The following is a 23,585-nucleotide window of genomic DNA, read 5'->3' on the forward strand; positions in this document are numbered from 1 at the left end:
ATTTCCTTCAGTGACACCTTTGTTATAGGTATACTGCAGTAAAAGCTATCCAGCATCTAGACTGAATTTGCAGCTCTTTAAAGCTAGAGGAGAACAAAATAATCAGTCCGTATAAACGTAGCATAGAGTTGCTTATATATTCACAATTACAATACACTCATGCAGTGATGTGAGAAAAGGTGGAGATCTGGCTATAGTGAAAATGGTATGATTTGTATGTAGTTTAGTTTTTTATATGCAGTCAGTGGACATCCATACTTTTCAAAATATTTTCCTTTGGAAGAGTAATATAGGTAACATGAAAAATTAAGAAATTCAGAGATTTTTCTTTAGGTAAATTTCTCCTTGTAAAATTTTTACTTTTTTTCCTATTTAAATGTCGATTCTGTATGTATGTTTAAATAAATATAAATATACATATATGTCTGCTTATACAGATCAGACAACTCTTTATTGTCTTACCCCCATAGAAATTAAAAAGAAATGCTGTGACTCTCAGTTAGATCCTGCCTGTTTTAGTCAAAAAACAGTCCCCCAAAAGCTATTTAATGATATGAAGGTGCAGGTATGTAGTTGTCATCGACATCCAGAAATATTTTTCAACTTGATGTCTGTAGTTAATAGTGAAGCAGTAAGGTTTTGTAGGATATAAGAAATTCAGGTTTAAAATATGCTATTGTTGGTATTTTAACATTTCTTTGTGGAGTTCTGTCACCAGCTGGAGCATACTGACTGTGTGTGAATGGATATGGTTTTTAAGTGATTGAGCTCTGGGCTCAAGTGCCATCAATATGTGTAATTTGCTAAGCCCCTCCAGATGGCAGGTGATATTCCAGTGTTGGATCTCCTTTCCTTTCCTTTTCTTTCTCTGCAGTAATTTGCTGACAAGTCTATTGGACCATCTTTTAAAAAGATCAAATATCTCTGAAGTATTTTAAAATAGCAAATACTTAAAAAATAGAGTTGAGTTTGCAACATCGGTACTGAAAATATGCTCAACGAATAGAAAACATTTCTATTTGGAAGCACTTTCATTTATTTTTCTGAGGCAGTTTGAAAACTTTGGGGACATTGGGAAGAAGGGGACGTACTTTTGAGCTGCTTCACTTGATGCTTATGAGAAATAGAATTGCAGCTGCTGTTTTCCTGTCTGACTTTTGTATGAACAAAGCCTAATTAAGACATGCTCCTGCTCATGGCTCGAATGCTTACTAGTCCTTACTTTCACAAAGTACTGTGTGGAATGGCAAGACTTTGGCTTTGAGTGCTGGCTCAATATTAATATGAGCCAGAGATGTTTGTGCAGGTATGCTAGCCATTTTAATGCATTTTGGATTTTGAGTTGAAGTTTTAAAGCTTTTTGAATAGACTTAAAGTGGCTAAAGCTGAGCTCTGGATCTTAAAACAGAAAAAAAAGTCTTCAGGGTTAGAGATTTCCCATAAAAGTCCTAGTTCGTCTCACCTGTTACAGCTTGAGAAGGTTCCCAAACTCTATACTTTCTAAGGCCATTACTTCAGGTCTTACCTCAGTTTTGTTTTCAGCCTGCTGTATGCAGAGGATGATCATCTTGTAACTGGGAGTCATGATTATTTTAATGTATTTTATTTTAATGTATTTATTTTAATATGCTACATGTATTATTTACCTGCTTCTTTAAATGTCCCACTGGAAGTATCACTTGTTACATAGTGTCATTGAATCTTGACCTGCTGAAAGTTTCCAACTAATATACCAATATTACTAATACTGATCACTGTAAAAAACAAGCAAGCAAGCAAGCAACCAAAAGGCAGCTAAAGAGATGCAGAGTGATGCCTTTCAGACCAGGGGATAGGACAGAAGGTAATGAAGAAAAACACTTTCAGCCATGACATCATCTACATTCAGGTGATAGCACAGGTCAAACCGTGGTTTTTCGCAGGAAGAACTCCTCCTTTCTTTAATAGAATTTATGCCTAAAACTGACTTTAGGACTTCTTTAGAAGAGATTCTGGCTTTCTCTTTTTTACCACTTTTTTAGCACATTTCCTCCTTTTCTATTTATGGATCATAAGACTGGGTGTGCTGATAAACTATTTTTGTAATTATTACTAATCAAAACAGATAAACCCTGCATTTTCAATTCCTTTTAACATTTATAAAGGCATATGTGCAGTGGGTTAAATATATGGTATATGCAAAAGATTTGAGTCAGTCGTCTGTAATAGTAGAATGAAGATGTCCTTTTCTGATTAATTTACTAGAAATCAAAGTGGAATAAAACAGCAGGTTGGTCAAAATTTTGGGCGTACTATTTATTATGTTCAACCTGAATATCACTATTCATTTAAAGAGGAAGGATGAAGAATCTTAGCACTAACAAGTTTAGGAATGCCTGCTTGTTAATCAGAAGAAAGAAAATTGTGTCACTTGCCTGGAAAATAGCTTGTACTAGCAGACTCATGGGAAAGCTATTGCAGTTGATATAATTGAGATGTGGTATTTTTTTAAAGGGTATTTTTTTAATAGTAGTGGTGTTAAAACAGCCATACATTCTTATTCTATTGAGTTCATTGTTTAAAACCCAAGAACTCTGTTGCTGATATGTTCAGAGGATTTTCTTACAGAAGGTGCAAAATAAATAGAAACCGTAATTAATAATTCCACCATTAGTATGGAGCTAAATAGTGTGGTTAAAAAGTGAAGCTTTTATGGTTGTCTAGTTTGAGCTTCTTTATTCTCTCTGAGAATTCAGTTATGTTTCATTACCAGAAAGTAAGTGCACATCATGTTATAGACACAATATAGAAGTTCTGTTAGCGAAGGCTGAATCTGTAAATGAAAAGTGGTTTAGGGAAGTCAGGTAGTTGTGTTTTCAGACTACCAGAATGACTGAATTAAAGAAGTATGTCTGTAATGCTTATTGTGGAAGTAGAAATACAAGTGGTAAAGGAAGTAGCTTTACTTTTTTTTTAAAAAAAAAGCTTTAAGTTCTCTATTGAATAATAATTGCAATACACATTGTTTTTATTAAATGCTGATATTTATCATGACCATGATGTGAGGTGGATACTCATGGTCTTGCTGTGTTTAACTAGCTGGGCTGTTGTGTGAGGGACCATTTGAACATGGGACGAGCAGGTCTGTCGTGATTTGATCACACTAGAGGTCTGTGTTTGTGGTTCCTAGCCACTTACTGGGTGACCTTCACTGCTGCTACCATGGTCTTCTCCTTTTGTATCTTTCTGAGAATCAAGGGGTGTTGCCTCCTGTGTGCCTGTCTTCTGCTAGTCCTAAACTGTTAGCCTGACATAGGTCACTAAAAGTGAGGCATAGCACAGAATCAAATATTGACTTAACATGCTGTTTGGAAACAGGTAACTGTCCCGTTCTTGTATCTTTCTACCAGTCAGTACTGGTCTCTTTCATGGACCATGGGGGAAACCACAGGAAGCCCTGCTGTGATAGTTGTGCAATGTTTTGGCTCTGTAAGAGGATACTAGGGACTAGGGAATGACTGAGGCAACTGTTGGAGGATGGAAGTTGTCACAAAGAAAACTGGTCAGTGTTTGGGAAAAAAAATGGCAATTTTTTTTTTTTTTAAGAGGTAAGATTAAGATCCTTATAATAATTTATTTTTTTTTTGTCCCTTTCTGCAAAGGAAGATGAATTTAGGAATAGCATGTGAGGTATCAGCTCATAAGTTTTAACAGGATGAATATTGCTGGGTGCTTCTAAATTTAGAGCTGGTCAGAGGATGGAAAAAAAGCCAGCTGACTTTGATCTATATCTGGTTTGAATTTGCATAGGCATTGAAAAGGGATTGTAGAACATTTGTATATAAAATTAGGATCATTTATATTTAGGATTCCTGTGTTTAGGGAGGAAAAGTGTCTGAATTAGCACCTTGGCCTTTTAAGAAAAGCTTGGGATTCAAAAGCGTAACAGAAAAAAAAAAAGTAAAAAACTCCAGAAGTTGTACTTTCTGAAATAACCCATTTATGGGAACTGATTTAGCAGCTAGTGCTTCGAATCTGCTGACGTGGGTGTAACTTATTGCAAGAGACGAGATAACTTAAAGCAGTAGAGCTACAAGACTGCTATTTTTCCAGAGGGAATGCTTAGTACTGGCATCCTGCCAAAGGCTCAAATATACAGGCATTGTAGACATTTTGTTTGTTCTCTGTAGCTGGATGATTTTCGGGAACTTTTCTCTGACACAAAGAGGATAAGTGCAAAAGGTGCAGATATCCAAGCCATGCTGGTACATCATGACAGCAAATCTTACATGGAAGAATATTAGTATCAGATTTTACTTTAGAAATCATATATCCACATTTAGAGAGTTTCAGGAATTCAAAGTATTGCATAAAAAGGTGTAATTTTATTTAAATTACTTCCTGATGTAGAAACACTCATAGCATCCCTCGTGTCAAATTGTTTTTCCCTTTACTAAAATGACTGCAGCCAGCATCCTGCTCAATTTGTTTTGAAATTTAGAATATTTTTATCAAAGTTACATTTTATTTTGTACTCAGTTCAGGTGGTGTGTGCAAAAATTTGTGTCTGTACTGGTGTGCAGTAGGATTCATGGCTGCTCTTCGTTAAAGCAAATGTTTAGTAGAGCAGTTAACTCTTAAGCTATGAAAGGTGAATTATGAAGTCTGCTGCTTTAAAAACCTTGTGATGACCATATGTTGTGAACTAGTTTCTTAAATGAAATGTTATTTAACAGGCAATTATGAAAAATCTATCATAGCCTCCTTAATATGTTTGTGCAACCATACAAAGACAGGGAGACACCCCAGTCGGATAAGTGTAAGGGCAGGGTCTGTTTTTTAACCAGTGACTGCTTATAGCCGTTTGGGGTTTCAGAACCAGCTTTTATGTGTATTATTAATTCACTCTTAAGCCAAAGTCCCATGGTAGTGCATTCGGTTTACTTTTTTGGTTCGTCATACATTACATTCTAAAATTTCTTCCTAATGATCATGAGCATATATGTACTCTCACTTATATTAATTTCAGATCTTTCTGGATCTTAACAGTGTACAGACTTTCTAAGAATTTTCTGCATCTGAAAAATTGAATTCTGAATACTTGAGTACAATTTTTGGAGTACTCCATTCCCTTTTACGTGAGAATATGTTCTCAGTGTCTGGATGGACACAAGTGGCATCCCTCAGCTGTCTGAACTCAGACCAGTACTGTTTAAATCTTCATCAGCGACATAACAGGATTGAGTGGATAGTGGGGATAGCGACATAGGGGGATTGAGTGACATAGTGGGGTTGAGTGTGCTGTCAGCAAGTTTGTAGATGACACCAGGCTGAGTGGTGCAGTTGACATGCCCGACAGTCGGGATGCCATCCAGAGGGACCTGAACAGGCTTGAGAGGTGGGCTCATGTGAACTCCATGAGGTTCATTGGGGCCAAGTGAAGGATCCTGCACCTGGGTCAGGGCAACCCCCAGTATCGGTACAGGCTGGGTGTTAAGGGACTGAGAGTACACAAGAGGAGAAGGACTTGGGGGTGCTGGTGGATCAAAGATTGGACATGTGCACTTACAGTCCAGAAAGCTAGCCATATGCTGGGCTGTATCCAAAGGAATGTGGCCAGTAGGTCAGGGGAGGTAATTCTCACCTCTGCTCTGCCCTGGTGAGACCCCACCTGCAGTACAGCGTCCAGCTCTGGAGTCCTCAGTACAGGAAAGACATGGACCTATTGGAGAGGGTTCAGAGGAGGGTCACAGAACCCATCAGAGTGCTGGAGCAGCTCTCATATGAGGAAAGGCTGAGAGAGTTGGGGTTGTTCAGCCTGGAGAAGAGAAGACTCCGGGGAAACCTTACTGCAGCCTTCCAGTTCTTGAAAGGGACCTATAAGAAAGATGGGGAGAGATTTTTTTATCAGGACCTTTTGCAGTAGGACAGGGGGTGGTGGTTTTAAACTGAAAGAGGGAAGATTTAGGCTGGATGTGAGGAAAAGATTCTTTACAATGAAGGTGGTAAAATGCTTTCACAGATTGCCCAGAGAAGTGGTGGATGTCCCGTCCCTAGAGACATTCAAGGCTGGATGTGATTCTGAGCAACCTGATTTAGTTGAAGGTATCCTTGCTCATTGCAGGGGGCTTGGTACTGGAAAGCCACCATCTATCATATCTGAAACGTCACTGAAGAGTGACTGGAAGAGGGCAAATACTTCACCCATCTGCAAAAAGGAAAATTTGCGAAACTACTAACCAGTCAGTCTCACTTCAGTCTTGGGGGAAATTATGGAACAAGTCTTTGTGGAGGTTTTTTCAGGCACATGAAAGACAAGTGGCTGGGAAAGCCCAATTTAAGATTTACCAAGGGTAAATTGTCTCACCAAACTGATTGCCTTCTGTGATGAAACTATTCAGTGGATGAGAGAAGAGTTATATATACTATCTGCTTTGACTTTAGCAAAGCATTTGACATATTCTCCCCTAGCATCCCTGTAAACAAGTTGGTTAGATACAGCCTGGACATACAGATTGTGAAAAGCAGCTCACCTGCCAAGATCAAAGGATGATGTAATGTTACTGCCTTAAAGCCAAACTCTCAGTGGAGTTCTTGAGGGTCAGTGCGGGGTCTGGTAGTGCTGTTCAATATCTTTGTAAATATTCTAATGGTAGGATTGAACCCTCATTGAGTTTGCAAATGGCTTCAAAGTGAAAGGAAAGTTAAGTGTGTGGGAAGTAGAAGCCACCATTCAGAGGGACCTTTACTGGCTGGAAAATTGGGCCAGCAGGAATTGCATGAAGTTTAACAAAGATAACTATGAAGTCCTGCACCTGGAATGGAATAATCTTTAAGTAGCAGAACAGGCTGGGGCTGGCTGGGTGGGGTATAGCTCCACAGCCAATAATCTAAGGGTTCATGGGGACAGCAAGCCTAACATGAACTAGCAGTGTACTGTGGCAGTAAAGAAGGCAAATAGTGTCCTGGCCTGCACAAGGGAGAGAACCATCAGAAGATCAAAGCATATACTTACTTTAGTCAGCGCTTACTAGGCCAGCTGAAGGTCATGAGAGGGTTGGAGATTGCTGAGGGAGGAGGGATAACTGTTTTTTCTGTGCCTGGTAGATAGAAAAGTACTCTGTTTGCAAGCATGTAAGAAGAGGTAGTGGGCACAAGTTGTTTTTGGAGAATTGCATCCAGAAAAAATAAATATATTCTTAATTATGAGGAAATTAATTAAGAGTTAAGCATAGGAATGGATTCCACAAAGAAATACTGGAATTTACCCTGCCAGCAGTATTAAAGACTTGAAATGACCCTGAGTAACCTAATCCAGGTCTGTGCATTTGGCAGAGTGTTGGACCAGGTGATCTCCAGAGATTTCTTCCAGCCTAGACTTTTCTATTGTCCTAACAAATAGGTGATAATCTTCTTTGTTACTTTGTGAAAGGTGGTGCAGAATAGTTAATATTTATGAAGCATCTCTCAATTTGTCAGACTGGACTTAATTTTAGTCAAGAATACAATCCATAGTAGCTGTAGTAGTCAGAGATTGATGATCCGAGTATCCTACATCTGGTTGGGCTGGGAGATGCAATGAAATTCTTACTAGAATGCATGTGTATTTTGTCTGCAAAGCATGAAACTTTTTTTGTTTGGTTGTTTTTTTTTTGTCTTTCACACAGGCAAGAGATATCAGTAGTGGTTGACTTTGTTTTGTACTGTGATTTCTCAAGCATGTAGCTTGATAAATGGTAATTGAAAGCAAACTTAATTAATCTACATGGTGACATTAATTTAAATTGTGCTTTTCTGTTTATTAAAAGGATTTTTAAATATATTAATTTGAACTGTGCGTCTGTCAGCAGAATAATATTATTTACTTGTTTATTACTGTGGTGGATGTATTTAACAAACACTAATTCTATTTAAACAAATTTTTGCTTGCCTTACACTTGATGCTTTAAATAAATATATTTGTTTCATGACATATTGCAGTTTCTGTTTAAAATGGGGAATTAAGTTGTCCTGCATGTATTTCAGGATGTAGAAGTTTAATATCTGAAATTACTGGAAATTTGGAGAAGAAAAAAAATCTGAGTTTGAATTTAAGTTGGCTATAGTGTTTGTCCTCAGTTATGTACCAATAGCTCCCTTTTAAGGTATTCCTAACCTCATAAAAGTAGATTGTGGTTCTACTAATGATTTCAGCTAAACATGGATTTCTTGCATGCATGTCCCTTTGAGGAAAGATATTTACATGTATCCTATGTGTTGATTTTTTTTTTTTTTTTTTGGCTCGTAGCTATAAGTTAGTCTATAATGTATGTCAGAGTTGGCTGTTTGCCTCAATATTTTAACTTAGTATTTTAAGTGTTTATTTTTCTGTGTAGAGAAGAAGGGATATTAATTTACAGTCTGCTTAATTATTTTCTGTAGGAATAAGCTGTGGGTACGTAGCAGCTCTTAATTGGTAAGCTTTTAATTGGTAAGGTACTGCATATTTTTTACTCCTAGTTTTTTACTCCTTAACCTGTTTCTTTGGATTATTAAGCATATTATAGGTGGTGCCTCTGTGCTTTACAGTTTCCAGTGTTCTTAGTTTTTTGCAACAAGATACAGAGGAATTGGACAGAGTATGCAAAAGAATATCTTCTGATACTCTCACATATTACTTCCTTATTGAAATTTTGGTGCGCTGACAGAATTGGTTGATCTGTGTTTAGCAAGATCAAAGAGCAAGCTAAAAATAACATTGCTGCAATACTTTATTCTACCTCAGATGCCTGTGATGTGTCACTTCCTTTCCTCTTCTCAGAGAAAAGGCACTTTGGGAACCTTTTGACACTTGGTAGAATAACCTCACTGTTCAATTTTGGTGTGCCAGATTTCTAAAGCATGTATTTTTAAATAAAAATATTTATTGAGTAAAGTTAAATTTTTAGGTATGATGTATAAGTATGATGTTTAAATGTTTTGTGGTGTGTTTTGGAAGTATGTGTTAAAGCATAGTATGGAACAGCACTGTACAAGAAAATTTCTAGGCGTTTACGGTATTTGGAAAATGAGGCTATACAAAGATGTTGGAACAGATTTTTCAAACACAACACTTAGCTTTTCAACAGTATATAAATTCTGTTTAGAAAGTGTGTGAAAATATCCAAATTAGGCAAGAGGCATAGGGTCAGAGTAATCACTGTAAAACTTACTTACTTTTGGTGTGTTCTCTAAGTTAAATAGCCATCCTTGTCATACAGATACATAGGCAGAAAAATTCTGGTGAATAACAGCAGTATGCCTATCTTGCTGGACTGCCCTTGGCTTTCTTGAATAAGCATTTTCTCTGGCATCATTGTGAAATATAAGTCAGGCGCATGCTGCAGAAACTCTCTGGACTGACAGTGTACAACAGCCGACCATTGAGTAGCTGAATATTTAAAAACTTGCAAAAAGAGTTAATTGATTACATCAGGGTTTTTATACTTATGGGAAGTAAGGGAAGAAATAACTAACTTGTCTATGTTCTTCCAATATTGAGGGGGGAAATGAGAAACAGAAGTTTTCTGTTGGATTGGCAAACTTCAGTAGAAGTGTAGGTAGCATGTAAAGGAGCATGCATCTTTCTCACAGTAGTTTCAAGGGTTGATCTTCCAATACCAGTTTACAGACGTGCTGCTCAGCAGGTTTCAAAAGTCTGCTGTTTGTGCTGGTATCTGGTAAGCAGGGAAGTGCTTCTCTTCTACCACTTTGTAAATTTGGAGGTGGCACTTCTGTGGGTTAATTTGATTCAAGAAAAGTTGTTCAAGAAGTGAAGAGTACCTGTCTTCATCCTAATGTGGCTGTATGAGGATGTGGCTGATTGCACTGTCAGTGTAGTCGTTCACTGTTACAAATTTTTTGTCATGTAGTAACAGCTAGTAATTTGAAAATGGCCCTCCATTTAAAAGGGAGTTTTCGAAGTGCTGGGAGCAGAGAGGTGAGAATTGCAGAGCATGACCCCTAGAATCACAGTTAGTTTTGACTAGCTTTTGCTATGTTTGTGCAGATGAAAATCGGTTACTGCGACAAAGCACTGAGACGCCAGAAATCCTAATACAGCGAAAACGATGATTCATGCTTCAGTACAAACCGGATGGATGTGGGGACATAATTGCAGTTTACAGTCAAATCTGCAACAGTTAGTTTGCCTCCGCTCACTGGTAGCTCAGGTTCCCCCCTCTTTATATATTTGGGTAGAAGAGGTTAGAGAGCCTCGCGTTCAGTGTGGTGTGGAATCACTGACGTAAGGTACAGCCCCCAGAATGTTGGGAGTGGATGTGGGGAAGCAGGTAGGCCAAATGTATCTGCACATTTCAGCTGTGGCCCATGGGAAAGTTGCAGAGGTTCTTTCTGTCAGAGTTTTGTCGTTTGAAAATCTTAGCTACTTTGTTGCTCTCAGCAGTTGAGCAAATACAGTTTTCAGTTACTTTAAACTAGGAAATTTGGGGTGAGAGGAGGAATTTTTGGTTTCAGTAGCTGAGAGCAGAAGTCTCTGGTTGAAACTTATTTTTCCTTCATGACTCTATTCAGAAACTTAACCTTTCCTACTTCTGACTTAAGAACAGATTTTGAAGAAAACTGTGAATAGTTCCCTGCTGTATGGATCTAGGAATTCTTCAATAATTCTTTGATCAGCGGTTGAATCTTACAACAGGAGCAAAAGTATTAAGTATGTGGCAGGTCCATCTCTTGTGAACCAGAGGATGCCAATGTGTGTGTTCTGCATAAAAGTCTTAAGTTACTGTTATTATGCTTTGGAGGTCAAAAATAGGAAAGGTTTCTTTCCTATTTTAGTAGGAAACTTTTTCCATTTCCTTGACAGTTATGAGGGAGAAATGCTTAAAAATGGAAATATAAGACTACAGAACTTGGTTAAGACACTAAGATTAGTTATTGTACTAGAAATATTTTTTCAGTATTTGCAGCTACCTTGTACTCATTCTTTCTTTGATGAAAATTTAATAAATTTCTTTAAATATCTTCAAGTAAATATATATTCTAAATGAAAGAAGTCTGCAGCTTGTCTATTTTTTGTATTAGAATTTGGTTTCTATTTTAGGTTGAGTTTTGTTTTTTTTTTTAAATGAGTCTGAATAAATCAAACCCTGTAAATTGCCTTAATCCTATCCTGACAGTACATTTTCTAAACAGTAATACTGGAGGTATTTTTTTAGAGTCAGTGTCTCTCTTTTGAAGTTTTCTTTATATATTTCAAAGGGTATGCCCAGTGAACAGGATTTCAGAGTGTGGAACTTTTGAGCCAGATTGCTCAGCCGTACAGTTTTCTTGTTCACAAAGCACACAGTTTGTTGTTCTTCTCATATTGGCAGTGTTTTGGACAGAGTTGGAAAAGCTAGACCCAGACATTAACAGATATCAGAGTTTATTATTTATTATTAAATAACAGATATTGATTATTAAATAACAGATATTATTTGCACGCTTGCTGATAAAGCTTTTACAGCAGGTTTTGTCATGAAGTTTTATAAAGCTCCTTTTAGCTGCTGAGTCCTGTACAAAAATGCATTTTTGAAACTTGCTTGCAGTTTTATATGATTTGGAGTTCTAGCCGGATTTATGGATGCAAATTTTGTTTGCTTTTTAGGTTCCTGGCACAATTTCTGTATGCATTCATTGTGAGTTACTAAGGTAGCAATTGCAGTTTTGCCACAATTGCAGTTGACCACAATAATTCTTGTTTACACTGCCTGCTCAACTAGTCTGTCATATTGTCTTTAGTTGTGGCATATCCTAGAAGGTTGTTTGGAAGCTTTTGGCAATGTGTCTGATACTGTAAATTAAACCTGACATTATTTAGGGGGAACCATGGAAATGCGGTCAGGACTGATGCTTCATTGTTTTTATATTAACATGCACAGGAGGAGAACAAAAGTCTTAATGAAATTAGGAGCTTGGCTATAGTGAAAGAGAAGAGATGTAGAGTAGCTTTATTGTGCATGTTACCTTAATCCAGTAGCTGGATGTCTGTCAGAAGATGTCAGATTGAGATACTGATTTTCTCAGAGCTAGACTAGAGTTCTGAATTTCAATAATGCTGTCAACAAAAGTATATCTAAGTATGTGATGAAGAGGGTTAAGAGGGTCTAGCATGAGTTAAGTCCAGAAATATTAAAGGGGAAGCGTATGACTGCTTAATTTAAAATTGAGTTACGAAATTAATGATACTTTTTCCTGAATGGGTAATATTTTGATTCTCAGGGTAGAGAAACATAAAGCTGTTTTTTTTTTGCATGGGTTGTATACCATGTTTAGCCTTTTCAAACATATGCCAAGAGATTATAGGTTCATTTTTGCCAGATGGAAAAGATATGTGTTAAGTTGCTGCGGGAATGTTGTAGGATAAATGTGTATATGCAAATTTAGAATTTTTCATATATTCTTCATCTGTAAGGAAGATCGGCTGCCTATCTTACTTTGCATTTAGCTATTTTATTATTCCTATCTGATTCTCTTTTTCTTTACACATTCATGAGATGTTGTTTTTATGTATCAGTGAATTTTTAAAAACACACTTTTGTAACCATCTTTTCTTACAGTGTGCTTTTTAAACAGCATTATTTTCATATAGTCATAAAGAAATAGATTAAAATTTACTTTTTTTTTAAGAACAAAAAATATGTAACTTTTTAAAAAATTCATTTCAGTAAAGTGGGTTGAAAAATGGTAGTAGGTCCACTGTAGATTCTTTTTTTATTTAGATAAATGTAGTTTGTTAATGTAAAAATATGAACTCTAGCTATTTAGTTATCTACCAATAAAATAATAAGAGCACAATATATAAAACCCCAGGTTTATCAGACTTTGTGACACAGTTGAGAAAATAAAAACATAAATGCTATTATCCATGAACTATTCTAGTATAAGAGGAAACGTCACCGGAAAGAATAAACTTAGTGAAAATCCGGTGGTGGGTAATTTGATATTTTTGGGTTTTGTTTTTCCTTGATAAATAGTCCATGTTTTCCTTGAAATCTGTGGGAAATAAATGTGACCAATTTGAACTGTCCTTTTCTCAAAGTAGACTGAAATTTTTTTGGCATACAGGAATATTTTACCTGTGAAAATGTGTTTATGGTACCGTTTACAACTTGCTAACGTGTATGTGAAATGTCACTTTCAGGTGCTGACCTTAAAGAAAGAGCAAAAATGCACTCAAGTGAAGTTAGCTCTTTTGTCTCAAAAACAAGAGCAACTATCAATGAAATGGGTATGTAACTTATCCCTTGAACAATGTTATTTCAACTGTAACCTGAGAAGGGCTAGATCAGAGGGATATAAGCTTGCTTGCTTGATTCTTGACAGGCATTCACAACTATTTATATTGATAAATACAAATCATGGTACATTGCTTCTTTTAAAATGTTCCTAATTGAGTTTGGACTTCTTTTCAGAATGCTAGGAAAAGCTGTCTCGGCTGAAAGAGCGGTGATATGCCCTGTTCTCCTCATAAAGGATGGATTTGTTCAGTGACATCCAAATACTTTAGAATTTCATTTTTACTACTGCATTCTTGTGGTTGGTATAATTACTACAGTCTTCAATACATTTTAGAAACATGTCAAACATCAGCTGTTGATACAAAATTAGCTACTAAAGCCTTCTAACATTTTGTTTAGTATGCACTTGTTCTGGTCTAGTAAAACCTGTTAATAGTTTTGGATTTGAATTGTGTTGTAGCAGCTTTTAAGGATAGTAATTTCTTTGTAAATTTTACATTATGAGTTCACCATCACATCATTATGTTTCTACATCTCTGCTAATTAGCTTTAATGTAATTGTTTTTCAACAGGCCATTGTGAATTTGTCGAAAGAGGTCAACTGAGCCAAGTTTGAGGCAATTAATTTTATACAATGAATGTATACATTCAATTTATTTTGTCACTTGACATTCTGCCTCAAAACTGAGTATGAAGTAATTTCTTAGGGAATGTTTTTAGATGCATTTCCTTGATAACAGCGTCAGATCTTGGTTTGGCAGAATGTTGTGAATGGAAACAAAGAAACCAATGTGATTTTGCAGGTAAATGACAGATAACTGAACGAATCTTCGATTAAGTACTTAATGGAGATAACTTGTGTCCTCAAATTAATGTGTTGTTTCTGAGGCCAAGCAGATCCTCAGTGCTTTTTCAATAAATATATAAAATCATGAAGTATCAGCAAGTGAATACATAATTGATTTCCTGCCGCTGATACTGTATTTCATGCTGGCCTTTATTGGAATGCTGAGCAAGAGGCAACAAGTTTTTCTAGTTAGTTACTTTGTAAGATTTCTTGGAGGCTTCCTTAGCTCTAAGCAATATTTTTTTAGTCTGTTTTGGACTGAAGTTATTGAAAATATTTTCTGAGCTGCTGTTAATGGTTAAGAAGGGGCCATGTATTTTAGGATTTTTAAATGATTAGGAAATACATATTAAAAAAAAATCACCTATTTTTTATTTTTTTAACATGCAAAAATTTCTAAAGTCAAAACAAGTATTTGGATTCATCATTCTGTGCTGAATGACTGGAAAAGTTACACAGTGATTTGATGCTTTGTTTTGCTTCAGAATTGAAAAGACTTTAAGACAAATGTTTGATTATCTTCAACTTCATTAAGGTTCCTGTGAGAATATTTAGCTACTGAATATGTGAGCAAATATTTAGTGTTGTCTAAAAGGTTTGCAGTATGTCATCATGCTAACAGTGAATTACTTAGGCTTTAGGAAATCAGTGTGAATACGTTCATTCATTGATCTCTGATCTCTTTTTCAAGAAAGGAACATGAAACTGTGAGTGGAATTAATATTTGAGAATCTTGGTCACTGAAGTACCTAGGTAGGAGGGTTTGTGAGGGAATGTAAAACAGCAATTACACGTGCTGCAGGTTGGAAAAGAAAAAGAATTTGAACATAGCACTTGAACAATATTATAACAAAGCTTTTTCATAGGTGGAGTGTCTTTCTCCCCATCCGCTTCTCCTTTTTCTCCCCCTTCTCCATCCCTCCTTCCTTATTGCCTCTGTCCTGCCATTTTGCCATTTCTGCTTTAAAACCCTAAACAGAATGGTCACTAGATGATTCTTTAATGGTTACATGATATTTGACCATCTCCCAGTTCATTTTTGAAAGGCTTTTTTACAGCATTAGAGAATAATATTGAGATATCACTTGTAATGTTATTGGTCAATTTTCATATCATATATGCTTCGGCATACATACTATAGAAGTAGCTCTTATTTTTCAGTCACATGGTGTATTCCACCAGCATACATTTTTGAGGTATTGTTGGGTTTGAGCACATGCCAACAGTAGATGTATTTGTAGGATGGTTCTAACATTTTAATGAAGGGCCTTTGCAGAGCAATTTAAAATGTGGCTCTAGTAGAGAATATAAAAAAGTGGATTTTAGAAATAAGGTGAATGCACAAGTTGTCATGCTGTGTGACGCCCTTATGAATAGAAGTGAAAATTAATTTTATAGCGAGTCAGGTTCTCAATTCTTTTTTTCTTCTGAAAAAATGATCTGGTATTACAGAATGTAATTTTTGTAGAACTAATGGAACATTGTATTTGTGTTTGATTACTGCAATGAATCTGTATATTGAAAATAGTAACTACCAGAATGTTGTGGGATCGTTAAGGAGGGGAAACAATTTTCAAATTACTAGTTGCCACTACAGAATGCTAGATGGCCAGTGAACAGTATTTCCAATCTCCCACTTTATTCTTTTTCTATCCGAGTCTAATGCTGTAATCTCATTTAAGATCTGTTCTACTTTTTGCTTTTTGGAAATAGGTCATGTTTTGATAATTGCATTTGTATTCAGATGTGTGACCTAGTAAGGAGATACTTCTTTTTAACAGTATTTTCAGAAAGACCACTAAGTTATCTTTCTAGAGAAAATACTCAAAAGGTTAGTTACATCTTGGACAACTTGATAAACTTAGCATCTTAGAACTGGCATGCTTTGGCTTTCTTTAATTCCTGTAAATTTCAGTACATTTAAAATCCTTTAAATTTAAAAACTGGTGGTTTTGTAAAAGGCTGTAGTATCATTTTGGAATACAGCTACAGGAGAGAATTTTCTGGAAATTAAAAGCATACTGCACTTATTTTTATGGGATTAATTTATAACTTCTTGCTAAATTTGGGTGAAGTATTAAGACTGCAGTAAATATCACTTGGTATAAAAATAAGCGCTTAAAAAAAGAGCTGAAAAAATTGGTATTGAGCCATTGGTTGCAGTACTTAGAGCTTTAAGTTGAGGGCGGGAAAAATCAAAACAGCCTCTATTTTTAGCAGTGGTTGCTTTTGCTGAAATTATACCAAAATTGGGGCGATTTTTTTTTTGTTTGTTTGTTTGTTTTTGTTGTAGGGTTTGTTTTTTTTTCAGTAGTAGGAATTATAAGACTACTTGTCCATTACTATATTCTACTTGAGGTTCTTCATCTCTGATGAAGAGTTGGCTTTACCCCCTGAAAAACTGGGAGAGAAAAGCAGTAATAGACATCTTGCAGCAATGCACAACAAAACAGTCTTGACTGAACAAAATCACATGTTACTGACTACCAGAAACCTTATTTTTGATAGTTGAGGGTGGGATGGAGGAGCCATCATTGTGGATTAGATCTTCAGCATGTAATTTATGGTATGACTCCCATTAAGTCCATGTTCTTAATGCTGGCTATGGGGGTCTAGGCTGTGATACTGCTATTGTATACGTCATCGGTTGGGATTTCAGTTGGAAAACAAACTGAGGCCAGGTATAAAGCGAAATGCAGTATAAACCACTTTCCTGTAGAAAAAACCTTGTTTGACAGAAAGAAAAAGTGAAGCTGCACAAAGAATTTGAGCTCGGCAAAAACCACAACAACTTGTAATTACTCGGAGCAATTTTTGGCTCCAATCTCTAATATGTGAGAAACACCATTGGTTAGCAAAGCTGTTCCGAAGAATATAGCGCAAGTACCTGAATCCCACAAATGGGGAAAAAAAATTGAAGATTTCTTTGTTTAAGACATCTGATTGGATTTTGAGTCATAAGTTCTGATGCAACTTTAATAAGTAGTGATATTTAGTAATTTTTTTTTAGACATAATTTTCACAGATGTGATTAGTTTTGACATAGTCCAGTTTGAGTGAGCATCTTGAATGAAAGCACCTTGTGGTCAGTTACTTGCATTTATTTCTAATTGTGTGCCCTTTATTTTTTTGAAAGCAGGTACAATTTTCTATTACAGATTTTTTTTTTTTCTTCCTTAGCAATTTTCTGTCGTTGTGGTTTCTATCAGTCAACACCAAACTTTTGATTTACCTAAGAGAGTGCTCTTATTCATCATTTGGGAGAACAGTCTCCTCTCTAAAAATTTCTTTTTTTGACTATACAAGATCACACATCCTTGGAAATTCTTAGGTTGTGCTACATTATGTGCTACATTTTGGTTTTGAATGCAGGCTTTCAAAACTTGATCTCAAGAGGTCCTGAGAGTGAGATAAGGATTATGTAAGTCTCATTTGATTTCCGGTCTGCTAACTACCAGCTCACTTTCTGATCGTAAAGTCTGAAAACCAGGCAAGAATTGATCATCATTGAGGTCAGAGCAGTGCCTTATTTTACTATTTGAGTTCCTGTGGACCTTTGGTTAACACTAAAAATCCTGATTTAGTAATGAACACTCCAGACCTGATTACTACTCTAAGTAGTGACTGCTTATGTAACATTGGCCAAATCTTCGTGTGTGTGCTGGAGGTAAATCTGGGCAGCAGTGATGGAGTACTCTAGTTTGGAAATCCAGCGGGAAGAATTGTGGTGTTCTCTCAGGGAAGAGCAGATACAGGCTTTAACTTCTAAAAGCATTCACTGGGAAGCTGAATGGAATATCACAGTTATCATATCTGAGGAAGGAAATACAGATAGCAGTGCCATGCTTAGCAGCCATTCTTAGGCATCGTGGTTGCCCTACCTTGCTGACACTGTGAAAGGGAGATTTTGCACAGTGTTTCTCTTGATGCGTTATGTTGCCTGTTCAGTTAAGTGTAGAGCGTAGCTAACACAGTCCAAGACTCCTAGCATTCTGAGTGGTTACTGAGCTCTTGATTGTTTTCCAGTTGTAGATTTACTGCTTCACTTAACATTGAATTAATTTAAGATACCCTTTGACTAAGTATTGTGTTTCCTAAATAGACAGTACTGTCTTTGCAGAGCTGAAGTTATGGGCTTTGTCAAATTGCATTGGATTGTTTTTAATTAAAAAACACAATGCTAAGCTCTGTACCATTATAGAAGCAATGAATGCAACATAAAACTTCTCTACCAAGACGTTTATTAGCTATTTATATGACAGCATTGCTTCCACAATTGTTAATACACTTTTTTCCCCCATAATAGTAACTTTCTAAAAACTGTTATAAAAAATGATGAGAAATGGAGGACTGGAATATTAGGATGAGATGACAGTCCTTCCTTATAGAGCTGAAAATTAGGGAAGGAGGTGCCTTTGCATTGCCGATTCATAGCTTTGATCTCTGGCACTGCTGTACAGCCTTGAAAAAGATTAACATAGCTCCAGCTGTAGTTCAGTTTTCCTTCTGATAGTAATTCCAAATGCTGTTGTATAAGGAAGAGAGGCCGTGCTCTGGACATGGCTCTTTAATTTTCTTCACACAAGAAGAAACTGTACCGAAAGGAGGGTGCTGCTAAGTGAAATGGTTTATTAATATGAACATAGCCAGTTTGCACATTGTTAAAATCAGCCTCCAGTATGACTTCATATCCAAGGCTTCTGTTCCTTTTCTAGGGAGCTATATTGTGCATGTTCGATGCACTGTGAAACTCTACCCTTTCCTTGCCATGTGCAAGTTTGAAATTGTGTGTTTCAACCTCTGAATGAGGAGGAATATTTTGTTAGCTTTTGCTTTCCTTGCTTCAAGTCTCTGGCTCAGTTCCTAGAACAAATTGGTATTCAAAGGGTAGAAACTCCTGGCATGGTACTGAAAATGTTGCTCTTCTATTGAAGAAATCCTAGGCTCATTGCTTGGGCCCAACATTAGACTTTGACTTCAGAATAGGATGTTGAACTCTTGTACTGAACACAGCTTTTGCCTAGGTATGCACTGCTTTTAGAGATTATGGTTGTGCTGTTGTTTGAATTTTATTTTGTGTGCTCTCTAAGAAAGAATCAACTTACATAGAAGTAGAATGTAAAACTGTGACTGAAATGATTTCTCCTTGGCAGACTAGGGATAATGAAGGCCTTCTCCAGAAGGAAACTGGAGCACTGGCTACCTTGGATTTGGAGAAGGCTGCGGTTCTCAGTGACTTCTCTGCCTCAATTTTCTCTGGCAAGTGCTCTAGCCACACCGTTCAAACCTTGGGAGATAGATGCAGGGACAGTGAGAATGAAGACCTTAGGCCCACTGTGGGAGAGGATCTGGTTCGAAAGCATCTTGAGAACCTGAACGTGCACAAGTCCATGAGACCTTTTGAAACCCATCCGTGGGTCCTGAAGAAGGTGGCAAATGAAGTTGCCAAGCCACTGTACATCGTATTTGAAAAATCATGGCAGTCAGGTACAGTTCCCAGTGACTGGAAAAAGGGAAATATAACCCCCATAGTCAAGAAGAGGAATATGGAAGACCCAGGGAACTACAGACCAGCCAGTCTCACTTCTGTGCCTGGCAGGATCATGGAGCAGATTCTCCTGTAAACCATGCTAAGGTACATCAAAAATAAGAAGATAGTTGGTGACAGTCAGCATGGCTTCACTAACAGGAAATCCTGCCTGACCAATTTGGTGGCCTTCTATGATGGGGCTACAGAACTGATGGACGGGGGTAGAGCAGTTGATGTCATCTACCTGGACTTGTGTAAAGCTTTCGACACTGTCCCACACGACATCCTTGTCTCTAAATTGGAGAGACATCAATTTGATGGATGGACCACTCTGTGGATAAAGAACTGTTTGGATGGCCGCACACAAAGAGTTGCAGTCAACAGCTCAATATCCAGGTGGAAACAGGTAATGAGTGGTGTCCCTTAGGGATTAGCATTGGGACTGATGCTGTTAAACTTTGTCAGTGATGTGTTGATGATCAAGCCCACCCTCAGCAAGTTTGGCAGTGACACTAAACTGTATGGCTCAGTTGATAATGCTGGAGGGAAGGGGATGCCATCCGGAGGGACCTTGACAAGCTTGAAAGGTGGTCAATGCCAACCTCATGAAGTTCAACCAAGCCAAATGCAAGGTCCTACAGCTGGGTCGAGGCAATCCCAGGCACAACTACAGGCTGGGGGGAGAAGAGATTCTGAGCAGCCCTGCGGAGAAGGACTTAGGGGTGTTGGTAGATGAGAAAATTAACATGAGCCGGCTTCAGTGTACACTCGCAGCCCAGAAAGCCAACTGTTTCCTGGCCTGTATCAAAAGGAGCATGACCAGCAGGTCGAAGGAGGTGATCTGTCCCTCTACTCTGCTCTCATGAGACCCCACTGTGTGCAGTTCTGGTCTCCGCAACATAAGAATGACATGGAGCCTTTGGAACAAGTCCAGAGAAGGGCCACGAGGATGATCAGGGGACTGGAGCACCTCTCTTACGAAGACAGGCTGAGGAAGTTGGGGCTGTTTAGCCTGGAGAAGAGAAGGCTGTGTGGAGACCTCATAGCAGCCTTCCAGTATCTGAAGGGTGCCTACAAGGATGTTGGAGAGGGACTTCATCACCGACTGTAGCAATAGGACAAGGGGTAATGGGTTTAAATGGGGAAGTTCAGGTTAACTATAAGGAAGAAGTTCTTTACTGTGAGGGTGGTGAGGCACTGGAATGGGTTGCCCAAAGAAGTGGCAAATGCTCCATCCCTGGCAGTGTTCAAGGCCAGGCTGGACAGAGCCTTGGGCAACATGGTCTGGTGTGAGGCGTCCCTGCCCATGGCAGGGGTTGGAATTAGATGATCTTAATGTCCTTTCCAACCCAAACCATTCTATGGTTCTGTCCTTTTGTTTTGTGAATTCAGTGCTTGAATATGTGCTGTGCTATTTGTGTGTGTAATAAGTTCTTAAATGTACTTAGTGAGCATAGGAAATGTAAGAAATAATTTCAATTTTCTTCTATCATCTAAAGCTTTTCTGAATTTTTACAGAAAGTAGATTCTATCATTTAGGTTTTACTTCATTATTGTTTTACTGAGGGCAGAGTACAACTACAAAAAAAAAACACTAGTAAATATGAAGAAACTGAAAAATCTGTTTATCAAACTGAAGTGTACCACTGAAGAGATATCCAAACTATTTTATATAGTAGAAGAAGAGAATCATGGCAGAGTTGGCTACAGAAGGCTTTAGCTAGAGGGTTTGATTAGAGTACCTCTCTTTCATTCCCATTAGGTTCTCAGGCTTTGTTCCTATTATCAAGAATATAAAACATACTGTCCTGTTACCTCTCCATAATTACTTACCAAATAGAAAATCTTAAGAACATAATATTCCTGTGTTAGGTATTTATTTATTAATTCAAGAGTATTTCTTCTAGGTCGTTCATAAGAGTGAGTGGACACTGGAGGAAACTGTGAAATTAGTGGGATTGAGGGAGATGCCTTGAGAAAACCCTTTAGCTACTGTCATAATAAAGGGAAAATAAACTTTACTAATATCTTTTGCTTAACTGTACAGTGTGCAGCAACTACTTTCATTTAAAGCAGAATTTCTTCACAAGTACTAGAAATAATTTTTTAATGTAGCTCTTTCTTGCAGCCAGTTGTCTGTCTGAACTTTGAAGGTATTAAGGCACAGATAGTAATGTTCAAATAAATCTGTCAACAGTAACAGTCTATTAATCTCCTCATCCAATCAGTGGAATTGGAGGGTAGCTAAAAGCCTTTCACAGTTGTAACTAACAGATATATGGAAAAGAATTGTGTGCATCTAAATGCACATGTAGACCATTCAGACTTAAAAATGTGGTCATGTTTTTGCAGATCGAAGTATTTTAAAAACGTAAGTAAATATTTAAGTTACTTTGAATAACCACTTTTCATTCTTGTTGCAGTAATGGCAGGTAAAGCTTTGTAGCATTTAATAACTTGTCTTGAATAAAAATGGTTTGACCTATCTTCTTTGCCTTCAAGTTCATAAAGGAAGATTTGACAGTCTCAGCCATTTTTAATGTTGCTACGTAATGTTGGTTAGTTTTCATTCTGTTACAGAATGGATGAAAGTACTTGTTGAAGTATTTGGTTCTTCTATCTTTTTTTTTTTTTTTCCCTACAGAAAAGCCTTTTTTTTATGAGGGTGCTTGCAATTGAAAATGCAAGCAAACTTGTTTTAGTCACTGACTTGGTAACAGGTTTTACAAGGCAAGGGAAAGCCTGAAACATGACTGACATCACAAATCTCGTATGACATCTTAATGCTGTGATTGTTCTTCAGGAAAAGATCACAAAAGATGAAACCAAGATATGGTATTGTGTTGCAGTTATTTTTCTGATTTCCTATGACATAACTGAACTTAGGTGAAAGTGTAATTTTGTGAATAAAATGTTCCTAATATAAAGAATATGTCAGTTACTATAATTGCCCAGGGGCTGCCTCTACTTGCCATGCAAAGTGCATAGTTTATGCCCTTTTATTTTTTGAAAATAATTAGCAGCATGAAATCTACTTGGAGGTCCCTAGCCACCGGTATCTATCTCAGGGGCTAGTACTGGTTCCGGTCCTGTTCAACATCATTAATAATCTAGATGATGGTGTCTCAGCAAATTTGCTGATGATATAAAAGCAAAAGTTGTGGCTGATGCGTCAGAGGGTTGTGCCATCATTTGGAGGACTCAGTGAGCTGGAGAAATAGGCTGACAGGAACCTCATTAAGTTCAACAAAGTAAAGTGCAAAGTCCTGCACCTGAGGATAAACAACCAGTGCATGGTGGGAGCTAACAATCTGGAAAGTAGCTTTGCAGAAAGGGTCTTGCAGGTCTTGGTGGATACCAGGTTGAACATGAGCCAGCATTGTGCCCTTGCAGCAAAGGATATTAATGGTGTCCTCGGCTGCAATGGGACAAGTGTCACCAGCAGGTTGAAGGAGGTGATCTTTCCTCTTCTTTCAGCACTGGTGAGGCCGCACTTGGGAGTACCATGCCTAGTTCTGGGCTTCCCAGGTCAAGAGAGAGGTGGAACTACTGAAGGTAGACCAGTGAAGGGCCGTGGAGGTGATGAATAGACTAGAGCATCTGTACTATGGGGAAAAGTTGAGTGAACTAGGATTGTTAGAGAGCCTGGAGAAGAGAAGGCTCAGGGGGTGATCTCATCAATACGGATAAATACCTAAAGGGGGGTGAGGGTGTTAAGATGAAAGTAGACCCAGATTCAATGGGCACAGATTGAAACATGGGAGGTTCAGGAAGCATTTACTGTGAGGGGCACTGACACAGGTCACTGTTATGTGATTTAAAGGTTTCTCATGCAGTCATATGTAGGCAGGTATTTGCCACACTTTCTTAATCTGTTTTAGTTAGATAATGAATTGTGGAACCTTTTATAAATCCCTTAATTTTTATAGCGTACTTTTCTCCAGTAATATATGTAATACAGTATGCAAGG

General features: G+C 37.5%; 1 protein-coding gene across 3 annotated transcripts in view; it reads left to right on the top strand.

Moving 5' to 3' along the window:
• The window catches only part of AUH (AU RNA binding methylglutaconyl-CoA hydratase), a 114,540-nt gene that overhangs the window by 20,729 nt on the left and 70,226 nt on the right, over window positions 1-23,585 (top strand). For 2 of the 3 annotated variants that reach the window (XM_062609861.1, XM_062609858.1), the window contains exon 4: window positions 13,142-13,228. The exons of the other annotated variant lie outside the window; for it this stretch is intronic. In XM_062609861.1, the coding sequence (XP_062465845.1) occupies window positions 13,142-13,228 (87 nt within the window). The remainder of the gene's footprint in view (window positions 1-13,141; window positions 13,229-23,585) is intronic. 3 annotated transcript variants of the gene reach the window in all.

This window comes from Pezoporus occidentalis, unplaced genomic scaffold (genome assembly GCF_034315485.1).
Source record: "Pezoporus occidentalis ecotype Australia unplaced genomic scaffold, CSIRO_AGI_Poc_V1 ctg141, whole genome shotgun sequence".
Classification (NCBI taxonomy): Eukaryota; Metazoa; Chordata; class Aves; order Psittaciformes; family Psittacidae; genus Pezoporus; species Pezoporus occidentalis.